Source organism: Protopterus annectens, chromosome 4.part0 (genome assembly GCF_019279795.1).
Source record: "Protopterus annectens isolate FY-2018-M chromosome 4.part0, PAN1.0, whole genome shotgun sequence".
Classification (NCBI taxonomy): domain Eukaryota; kingdom Metazoa; phylum Chordata; order Ceratodontiformes; family Protopteridae; genus Protopterus; species Protopterus annectens.
Genome location: NC_056733.1, coordinates 47019224 through 47031360, shown reverse-complemented (window position 1 = coordinate 47031360; position 12137 = coordinate 47019224). Strand labels below are relative to the sequence as shown.

Below are 12137 nucleotides of genomic sequence, written 5' to 3'. Positions count from 1 at the left end.
AAAAAACATCCAGTACCCCCTAAAACCTATTAACTTGATTCTAACACACAAAAGCATGTATGTCTTCAAATGCTGAAGTTTTACCCTGCTGATAGGAACAAAAGTCCCAAACTGACAGCCACACTCATAGACTTGAGTTAATCTAAAAGAAAGATTAAACATCCTAAGGCGCATGGTGCAGCCTGTGCTTCTAAATGCTAATTGGTTTTGTCTTTTCTTTATAGCTCTTCCAGTTGGGATGACCTCTGAATGGTTTCAGAGAACATTAATTCCTAGCCAATTTCTCTTCTCAGTTTTTTTCTTCAGCCAATCACTCTCCACCAGACTGTAGCCAGTTTCTCTTTATTAGATTGTCTCCATGGAGACATGAAAACCAGGCAGCCAGTTTCTCTTTATCAGATTGTTTCCATGGAAACATGGAGACCAGATGCAGAATTGCTACTGAGAATACATTTATTTGCTAGAAAAAAAGCTTCATATTCTTTTTCATTTACTTGCTTACTCTTAAAACATGTTAATGAATCAGTCTAAGGTCCTTAATCCAGTCATTTCCCCATGCAAGAAAGAGAAAAAGCACATTAATTTGTGTGTTGTCATGCTGTTTTAACCAGACATTTTTTCCATTGCATTGCCTATCCTTCTTAAAACTGAACAAGAAGAAAGAGAGAAGGTAGAAAGAAAAGAAAAAAGAACAGCAGCACCTGTTTCCAGTCCCCATTACACTTGCAAATAACTGAGAAAATTTTACTTTATATCATGCAAAGAAAGCCATACAGTACAAAAGTAGTGCTAGAAAGAAAAAAATCCTTTACTTACAGTTAACTTTCTCCCTCCACTTCCTCTCTTCAAAGAATATTTTGAACTTTAATGAAACAAAGTAGGGCATATGCTTTGGAGTCCCCCACAAGTCCAATAAATTTTGAAAAAAGTCCAATATTTCCAGATTTTCTTGTTCTGTCATATTTCACACACACAATCATTGCATTGTAGTTCCACATTAAGTTACTGGTTTTATTACCATTTATCTCCATTTCCCAGATCATCTCTCTGCTTCATTTTCAAAAGTACTCTCTATTCTTCTAGTAAAGTATCATGTTCCCTTCATTCACTCCAACATTTTCTGTTAAAACATTGGAAAAAGTTTCACAGGTACAGTCTCTCTGTGATCTTTATTGCCAGATGAACAAGAAGCAGAATCTCTCTGTTTCACATTTAACTTTTTTGGACAAACCTTTGTATTTCCTCCTTACCATGTACTTCATCAAAAATGATTTTCTCCCTCCAGGAAAGAATACTTTGAAGACAGCTGGATAAAGCAGTTTGAATCTCAAACCTGCATGTGTCAGCGTTCCCTGAATAGTAGAATAAATTTGATTCTCTTCTTCCTAGTGTAGAATGAGTAATCATTTTCCACAAACACTCTGCTGTCTTTCACTTTTAGTACTTTGTCCTACTGCTACAGTTTTCTAAAAATTAACTCATCCTGCTAGTAAGATTTTATCTTTACTATTAAAAATGTAGGTTGCTTTCCCATGAACAGGTGTGGAGTATACACATGACATGCCATTTCAACTAACTGTTGAGTATTAGTCCAGTTGCTTATTTGTGATTTCATAAAATTAATGCAGTCTGTTCCTTCCAGCTTCTCTGGTATAGGTGAAAATCTCAGGGTTTCCTTATGTGCTCTGTCCTCTAATTCTATTATTTTCTGAAACATCTCTTTCTGAGGAGTATCATACTTAGCCAGGTTTTTTCTTCATTTCGACCTCTAATTTTTCAACTTTATCACCTCAGCTGAATATTTGTATAAAGCTGCTTTCATTTTTAATAACCTTTTGTTATTTGTGTTGATATACTTCATCAGTATTTTATTTATTTTAACCAGGTCTGTGTGCATTTGTCTTGTATCTTCCTGTAGGTTACTGGAATTCATGTCTGGAGATTGCATTGCTTTATGCTGAACAGCTGCAGAACTTTCCCCAGTCAGTGTTTCTTCCTCACTTTGTGTAGATTTTTTTTCCAGGTCCCCTGTATTTCATTTTTCCTGGCATCCAGGTAGTACACTTGCTAGCCAGTTACTGAAATTTACCCTTAAACACAAGTCTACTGCCCTTCTCCACTGAGTTTCTGTTTTCACACTGGGAGAGCTATAATTAAGCTATACTCAATGTGCAGCCATCTTGGACTTTTCTGTCTATGCTATTGTTGGTCTAAATGTGTGGAAGCCACTGTAACCTTACACTACCAGAATAATTTCTGGCACACATGTCGACATTCTGCATAGGGAGGTGGTCTTGTAGGTGTTGATTTTTTTAGGCTTCTAGTATTGTGCAGTAACAAATTAAAGTTGCTTTGAGTCTTTTCTTTCTATGTTGGTAGTTTGCTTATTTTAACATGCCCTGTAAAAAGGCTCTAATAGAGTGGATAAAGTTTTAGCCAAAATCCGAAAGCCTGGGGGGGGGGGGGGGGGCAGGTGCAGATCATCCTTGGCAAAGCAATATGGTATGTTAACCATGTCCTCCCATGCTGATTCCTGGAGGGATACCAGAAACTATTGAAATCAGTCATTTTGTGCACAAAGTGTGGCATACTTGGTGAAGCTAGAATGCTGATCAATGCAAGGCTCATATTTGTCTTTGATACATATTCAGAGAGATTCATAATGTCTCTTTTCATGTAGTCCAATGAGGTGCATCACAAATCATTTACTCCCACATGGACTATGATAGAATCATATTGATACATGGAGTGCAGTGAATTGAGCATATGTATGATAGTGCGAATACTGGCTCCAGATAGACAACTAACAATTATGTTTTCCTTGTCTAACCTGGTGAGTGGGGCATCTGTGCCTCATACAAAGGATTCCCCAATGACAAGAGTATTAAGTAAAGTGCTTGCTTGCCTTATGGACTTAATTTTTGGGGACCATTGGGTGTTGGCTTATGTGTGATGTTTAGTGTTTCTTTTGGTCTGTACTTTAATGATTGCTGAGGAAAGGTGTTTCCATTAGATGGCTTAGAAGGTCCTTGACATTTGTGAAGGTTTCTTTTAAGTGCCTCAGCATAAGAAAATCTTATGTGTGTGTGATGAGTGGTATGTGTGAGGGATGCATTGTGCCTGATGTTCTTCATTTTTCACTGTTACAGTCATCACATTTGGGTTATCTGCTTGCAGTAGCCCTCATTCGGCCTGATTGTCAAAGTCTTGGGTCCTGCGTCGGTTGCTGTCTCATCTTCCATGACGTCAGGTAGTCAGGGGTATAAAGCATGCCGCCAATGCCATTACATCAGTCTTTCTTGCCGTGCAGTGTCAGAAGCAGAAGCAGTTCGCAAGTGCCGGTCGGCCGACTTCTGAAATTTTCGTTTTCGAGTTTCAGATCCGAAGTCTTCAACTAAGCTAAGTACCCCGTTGGGGATCCTTTTCTTGCTGTAAACCAATGTCAGTAAAAGTTAATAATTGTATTTCTTGTGGAAAGCAAATACCTCATAAAGATTTTCTTTCATACTGCATTCCTTGCTTAGGCCCAGACCACGACGTACCTCGCTGTCGGTTTTGTGCTTTATTCAAACCTCATACTATTCGTCGTCAGTTCGTTTATGCTTCCAGATATTTTGGTACTCGTTTCAATTATCCAGAAATGGCTTCGGTAAGCCACCCGACTACCGACTTTCTGAAAAAATGCAAAGATAAAGACAGACCGCATAGGTCCAAAGCTGCCAACGACGCTTCTAAGCTAGTCGCCAGTTCACCTGTACTCTGCGAGGGGCTTTCGCAGCCCCTGATACCCACTACTTCAGATTCGCAGGCCTCTACTGAGACCCATTCGGAGTCCGGTATACCGCGAGATGCTTCTTAGACTGTGGAACCTACTGATGTCTCTATCTTGGATGGGTTCGGAGCCGCTATGCAAGCACCGGCTTCTGAGGGTGCATTCAGGCCTACTGACTTGCACATTAAACCAACACCATCTTCTTCTTCAAGGCCTAAAACTCGATCCATGCCTAGAAAACTGATGCCCAGACCTCATGGTCAGGCCCCTGTGCCTAAAAAACAAATGATAAGAATGGCTGAAGACCTTATTAATCTAATCAGGGGGAAGCCACCCTTCCCCCTCTAAGAGACGTAGGACTGATTTTCCTTCTGATTCTTCTGATCAGGATTCTGAAATTTCTGTTTTCGCTGATGACCAGGATTTGCCCTTATCTGCCTATGAGGATTCTGATGCAGAGGACTCCACTCCCTCTGCTTCCCCTCCAGAGGATTTCTCTTTTGGTGAAACCTTGCATACTCTTAGGGAGCATTTCCGCTGGGAAAGCCAGGATTACTCTGACTCCAAAAAGAGGCTTAGGGAATTCTTACTCCTGCCTCAACACAGGCCTTTAGCTTTCCTTCCTGTACTGGACATTGAAGATGATGCCTTCTCGGAATCTAGCCTGGCCCCTGACACTTTACCTCCTGCTCCTGAAAACCTGATGGGTATTATAGAGTACCTGACTATCACAAGTTCTACTTTAAAATTCCTACTGCGGATCCTGAGAGCATTTCACAGGGACCCAAGGGCATTAAGGCTACTACTGCCAAAAATCCTACCCCCTCTGATAGAGATTCCAGGGCGCTGGATAGATGGGGTAAGAAGGCATACACTTCTGCAACTTTGGCCATTAGGGCCTTAAACTGCCAGTTTCATATGTTAAAATATCAGCAGCATATTACTGGATTGCTTAAACAGAAAATGATGTTGATTCCTGACTCTGCTGAAAGTAAAGAATTACAGGATGTAATGCATTCTGCTTAACAAGTTGGGAAACATACTTTGCAGTGTGGTTTTGATTCATTAGAGACATCTTGCAGGGCTGCTGTCACTGGGTCTGTACTTAGAAGGCATGCTTGGCTTAAGTAGCAATCTTTGCCAGATCATGATAAAGCTAAATTACTGGATGCTCCCTTAAATCAAGACCGCTTGTTTGGCAACAAAAGCAGAATAACTACTTAAAAAGATGGAGGAAAAAGCTAAATCTATGCAAACTGTTAAAGATTTCCTGCAAGTACAGCCTCCCAGATTTAGTAGGCATTGGCCCTCTAAGAAATGGTCCTTCCCTGCCTCTTCCAGACCTTCTCAGTCCAAACCCAGAACCAGCAGAACACACCCAGGCTTCAGTCCCAAAGTACTCACAGGCCTAAGCAGTGGGGGGCTCCCACTTCCAAAGCAGGGAGTAGTAAGACTCCCCCCTATGGTAAACTGTCTCAATGACTTAATTTTAAACCTTCCAAGTCCTGCTCAACTGACTGTTCCTTTAGGGGGAAAGATTGCCCTGCATGCAAAAAATTGGGAACTCTTTACCCAGGACAAATGGGTTTTAAATATAGTTTCTCAAGGATACACATTCCACTTCCAGTCCTTACCAACCCCAAATGGTTGGCCAGACCTACCCCCAAATCAGTGGGCAGAGGCTCAAAAGCAAGTTCTCTCTTTTAAATGTCAGGGCTATTCAACCTGTCCCAGAAGAAGAATGGGGGCAAGGTTTCTACTCAAGACTTTTCCCTGGTACCCAGAAAAGACAACTCCTGACTTCCTATCCTGGACCTGTCTATCCTAAACACATTTTTGATAATCCCAAAATTCCAGTTGCTAACTCTTCAGCTGCTTCCCATGCTAGGCAAAGATGCCTGGTTGGCAACACTGGATTTAAAAGAAGCCTACCTGCACATCCCAATAAGGGAATCTTGCAGAAGATACCTATGCTTCAGAGCAGACTACTTGCACTACCAGTTCTCTGCACTTCCCTTTGGCTTATCTACCACACCCAGGGTCTTCACAAATTGTCTAGCTCCAGTCATTGCATTTTGCAGGTAAAGAAATATTCAGATATACCCATACCTGGACGATTGTCTAATTCAGGCAGAAAGCCAGGACATACTATTAAATTATCTGGCATTTGTAAAGAAATTGCTAACTTCTCTGGGGTACACCATAAACTAAAAGAAATCACATCTTGTACCCTGCCAACAAATTGTATTCCTGGGAGCAAGCTTGAATACAACTTCCCAGATGGCCTACCTCATGCTAGAGAAACAAGTTCATTTGACAGCCTACTTCAAACTACTGGCCACAAAGACCCAGCTATCTGCAAGTGAAATACTGCAAGTCCTGGGGTTCATGGCCACTTGCATTCCACTAATTCCATATGCAAGACTGCATATGAGGAAACTACAATGGTATCTAAAAAGCCTATGGTGTCAACATTCTCAGGATCTAGAATCAATTATTCCTATCATACCTTGTCTACAGATAGAGTTCCTTTGGTGGGCAGAGACCTGCCACCAAAACAAGAGACTACCATTCACTCTACCCCCTGTCGCCCAAACCCTAACAACAGACACATCAGACTATGCATGGGGGGCTCACTTGGCAGGGCGGTGCATTCATGGCAAATGGAACCCAAGTCAAATGCACCTGCATATCAATCAAAAAGAAATGTTAGCTGTACAGACTGCTGTGACAGCCTTCAAGGACCGCATTCTTCCAGGACAATTATTGGTAAAGACGGACAACACCACTGTTATGTGGTACATAAACAAGCAGGGGGTAACCCACTCATACCCTCTCTGCAGACTCGCCATGGCTGTGTGAAACACAGCCTTGAGCTACCAAGTGCACCTACAGGCTCAATTCCTGCCAGGAAAGCTAAATACACTGGCAGATGACCTAAGCAGAAATCCCGTAGACCCACACGAGTGGAAACTGGAACCAAAGATATTCAAAATGTTGAAACAAATGGGGGAGCCCAGAGATAGACCTGTTTGCTTCCCCCCAGAACTACCAATTGGACAATTTCTGCACAAGGACTCCCCACAAACAAGCTTGGAAAGTGGATGCCCTGTCCTTCACCTGGAAAAACCTATCAGTTTATGCCTTTCCCCCTCTACCTCTCCTCTCTAAGGTACTACTAAAGATCAAACAGGACAAACCAAGGACAATACTGATTGCACCAGACTGGCCACACCAACACTGGTGTACCCCCCTCTTGCGCAGTGTGTCACTACTGGCACAATGGCACCTGCCTCAGACCTCTGCCCTGCTGTCCCAGCAGGAGGGCCAGATTCTGCACCCACAGTTTAAAACCCTGAACCTGGCAGCCTGGCTAATTACCTGATCTCTCCGTTACCATCCCTCAGTAAACAAGTGATGGATGTCATTCTGGAGGCAAGGAGGTCTAGTACTAGAAAATCGTATGCTGAAAAATGGAAAAGATTCTGTTCCTGGAGCCAAACTCAGGGGATGGGCACAGCAGCGCCCAATTTACCTCAGATTCTTCAATACTTAACTGAGATGCTTCACAAGGGCCTTTCCTTTTCCTCCATCAAAATTTATGCCTCAGCCATTTCAGCTCCTTACGTTACAGAACCACCCCTCTTCTCTCATCCACTGCTGAAGCAGTTCCTCAGAGGGGCCAAAAACTTAAGACCACCAAGGAGAGCCCTTACTCCAGCCTGGGACCTTAACTTTGTATTGGAAAAGCTCATGCTACCTCCCTTTGAGCCAGCTGCCAATGCAGAGTTGAAATTCCTTTCTTGGAAAACAGCCTTCCTTCTAACCATCACTTCAGCAAGAAGGGTGTCTGAATTACAGGCCCTCATGGCAGTGGAGCCTTTCATCATCTTTCATGCGGACAGGGTGTTCCTCAGGACCAGTCCCTCCTTCATGCCCAAGGTGGTATCCAGTGTGGCCCTTAATCAGTCCATTCATTTGCCAACCTTCTTTTTTAATCCACAGAACAAAGGGGAATGGATACTGCACTCCTTGGATGTGCACAGACAACTTAGATTTTACTTGCACAGGACTAAACCCCTCAGGAAATCTGAGCAGCTGCTAGTTGCATTTACTGCAGGGGCAGAGGGGAAGGCCATCTTAAAGCAAACCATTTCTAAGTGGATAGGCCATTGCATTCATTTCTGCTATAAGCATCATGGAAAACCTACCCCACAGGGGATAAAACCACATTCAACCAGGGCTGCATCTACCTCTACAGCCTTTCTCAGAGGTGTCCCTACCAGGGACATCCTATTAGCTGCTACCTGGAGTTCTGTAATACCTTCACCAAGCATTACCACTTGCCAATTTTTTCTAAATCCAGACCTGGCTTTGCCACTGAAGTCTTGCAGGGCCTTATAGCTGGTCCTAATGCTATCTAATAACCTCCTCCCATCCTTAGCTTTGGGAATCTACCCAAATGTGATGACTGCAACAGTGAAACATGAAGAACATAGTACAGTTGTGTACACTTAACATAAATGTAGATGTTAGAGTGTATTCACTGTTGCGTTCCTGGTTACCCTCCCTCCTGCCCCCTGACTTCTATTGACTATACCTCTATTCTTGTTTACTATGCTTAAAACTTTTTGGCATATTTGCTTTTTTGTTGGAGATGTAACCTTGTATATAATTGCTTCCCATTATGGGGGCATCTGACATCTGGGGCAAGAAAAACTGATGTAATGGCATCGGCTGCGTGCTTTATACCCCTGACTAGCTGATGTCATGGAAGATGAGACAGCAACTGACGCAGGACCCAAGACTTTGATAATCAGGCTGACTGAGGGCTACTGCAAGCAGATAACCCAAATATGATGTCTGCAACAGTGAATACACTTGAACATCTACATTTATGGTAAGTGTACACAACTGTACTTTCTTTACAATCTTGTTTGTAGGCAAGATTTTGCCTACAAGGAAATTGTATATTTACATCTGATACATACTACTGTTAGTTTCTTTAAGTACTAAAACTGGTTGTGTAAGAACATGAGACAGTTGTTAGCGTCTCAGGATGGTCCATATCTACCAAGCTGGATATAGAGACATTTGGAAATGGTATATCCATGATGTCTGGTACTGTGTTAGGGTTGGTTATTACGGTTTAAGGGATGGGTTCAACAGGGGTCTCCTAGAGTGGTGGTTGGGAAAAGTAAATAAATACCTTACTCAACAGACAATATCACTGAAAAAGGAAAGGGAGGGACCTTGTAAGTCAGATTACCTTAAGAGGCGTAAGTGTGAGATTCAGCCTTTTAAAACCACAACAAGATTAGCCAAGTGCAAGACTGTTATTAATTTTGTGTTGTGGAGATAATCAGAAACTAGATTTCTTTGTTTAGTGTTTAGGAGAAGTGCTCCACACCAATCCTGCTTTAATGGTTACACTAAATTCCAGGGTCAATGATATACATATTTAAGGCACCAACAATAATCCAATCAGTAAGCAGATCAGCGAAAAGCAGCTCCAACAAAGCCCCTTCTCATCAAAGCCAGTTTCACTTCCACTGAGACTATTTCTAACCCAGAGGCCTGTTAGCTACTTTTAACAAGGAAGATTAATATAAAGAAGCAAAATATTTATTTACGAACTAAATTACAGCAAGCTTAAGACTAACCAAGTGCAAAACAGTTCTTTATCTTATGTTGTGGAGATAAAGAAATTTAGCTTCTGATTAATGTTTAGCTGAAGTGCTTCTGTTTTTTTTTAAAGTAACCATCTTTTGTTTGTATGGTAGCAATAGCTTAATGCAGTCACTCTTCACAACGAGGTTACCACCAGTTTAGTTGTCACCAAGTGCGCACAATACAATAATTGTAATAAATAAAAACCACCAGCCATCGTTTTAAAATTTAAATTAATTACTCTTTCTTTGAAATAAATACAGTTAAGGAGTGCACTTTGTAAGGCTAAATATACAATTTTAGAGTTGCACAAAGAAGTAGAACGTAAATGGTCCCTAGCTATGTGGTACAGAGGGAAAAATCCATAACTGCAACCCAGATGACCCAAGTTCAAGTAGCAGATTAGGTGATGGGAGAGCAAGGGTGGGCAGATTACACTTGTGCAAGCAGAGGTTTGCATGACAACTAAGGTCATTAGTAGGAGGTTGATGACTTGGAGCTTTCAGACAAATGTTGGTAGCACTTGGGAGTGTGTATGCATCTTGGGAGGCTTAGATGGTCCAAATGGCCAAGCAAGTGCTGATACCCATGTTGTGATTAGGTCAGTAATAGAGATGCCTCCTCACAGCTGATGCTATCGGTAATGGAGAGCTGCAAGGGAGAGTAGCATCTTGGTGTTCCCTAGCCTGGAGACAGTTTGAGTCTGCCTGAAAATAGGGAAGCTCTGGTCTTTGGGTAATGAAGTCAAACCTACATGTTGTAAAGATGATGATTCGTGGTGCCCCAGATGGACATTAGAATGAACACTGGCAGGGGTTGTCTACTCCTCCATGACTTTCCGGATGACAGCTGCTTCTTGTTAGCTTTCACTCTGTGCAGATGTGGGCCCATTTTGAGAAATAGGGGTTGTGAGCTCTATGGAAGGATTGCTTAATGTTTGAAAGAGACTGAGGAAAAACACTCAGAAAAAAATAATTACAGAATAAACATTTGTCATAGAAAAGAACTGTATGTTACGATCTTATCTGGTCCTATCACTACTAGTAGCTATCCTACCTAATGACAGAGATAAGCTGGCAAACCCTTCCTAAAATTATTTTATTTTGGTAGTGAAACCTTTTTTTAATTTGTTCACCACTTAACAGTGTAGCACATGATTCTACCAGGATCAGCTGGAGAGTGTAATATAATTCATGTAAGACAGACCATAACCAGTAGCTTCTGATAACTTGTCCCACCAGACTTTGGAAAGCCTTTGGGGCAGTTTTCATCCCAGATCACATTTCGGTGAATTCATACAAAGCAAAAGGGGATAATAAAATGCTAACAGCTCTTGCTGTGGGTGTCAAGGGTATGTGCCATTAACCTTTAGTATGGTCACTAGTGGTTACATACTTAGCTCTAGCAACTGCTTCAACACTTCATATGCAGTTGGTATGTAGTACTCATTTATTTGTGTGTGACTATTTCAGTATCTCTCCCTGGCCTGATAGATCAGAGGCTAAGGAGCAGGATTGCCAATGGGAAGACCTGGGTTCGAAAACAGGCTGGGAGCAAGTTGACAGAAGCAGAAGAAAGGTCTGGCAATCCAATCCCATAATATGCCACAAAAACCCTATGTGGGTTTTCCCATAGAGTCCGTCATGAGTCAAGGTGGACTTGAGAAAAACTACTTGCTTTTTATTTCATTATTTATAGTATACAGCCTGGTGCTCCCATCTTTTTTTTGGTAACAGCACAACCTGTGAGAACTGTGGACTGGAAGCCTCTGAGATTACCCACAGATTTAACATCTCCTGCTTAGTGTGGTTGACTTGCTTGGGCACCCTATTATGAACCTGTTCAATTGTCCATTTGACTCCTGTGTCCATATGGTATTCTACTACTCAGGTACATAATATCTTAGCCATTAACTTGCCCCCAGACTATTATTGCATAGCTTGGATTTCCTGCAGCTTTGTAAAGTTTAGCTAATGTAACAATGCTGCCTCATCCAATAGGGTGTCAGTTCAAGCCTTATCAAGGAAACATTCTGCCATATTCCCTTCTGATTCTTGTAACCAACTTCATATACTAAGTATCTTTATATTTCTCTATCATCGGATGGCTTAATTGGAGTGAAAAATATTTTATGTCATGTCTGGCAACTCCACTACATAGTTGATATGACTTACCTTTCTCACAGCAGTGAAAGGGACCTGTCCTTGACACCAGTAGCTTATTGTATCAAGTTGGATTAAGCAGCTTTTGTCTTACTTATCACAGGCTGTCACTGTCCAGTCACACCAGACATGTTGCTCTTGCTCTGCTTGTGTTAGGTGCTCTTGTGCTAAATGCTTAAACTCTCTAAGCTCTGTCCTGAAATTCAGAACCTAATCTGTTTCTTGTGGGAATCATATTCACTGTCCAACTCCACATGTCCACCAGTAGTGAATTTTTCATCTTGCCATTCCAGTACATTCTCTTTACAGATGACTTTGCTTTGCATAAGCATATAAGGGATACCTAGAAAAATCCTCAGTCATAATCATAAATTGAATTAAATACTATTTACAAAGTCAATCAGGTGGTAAGGTGTTAGAAACACCAAAGAAATACTTCTTAACAGACATAAGCCCCAACATCTGTTTCAGAGAAATTTCAGCCATAGAAGTGCAGAATCTCTTGAATAAACTGGGCAAGAAATTTGAGTTGA

General features: G+C 41.7%; 1 protein-coding gene across 1 annotated transcript in view; it reads left to right on the top strand.

Annotated features, from left to right (window-relative positions):
• Positions 1-12137, top strand: part of RNF213 (ring finger protein 213) — a gene marked incomplete in the record, with an annotated part of 2890576 nt that overhangs the window by 1508652 nt on the left and 1369787 nt on the right. Inside the window, 1 exon segment of the mRNA XM_044069632.1 lies at positions 10955-10984. Within this exon segment, the coding sequence (XP_043925567.1) occupies positions 10955-10984 (30 nt within the window).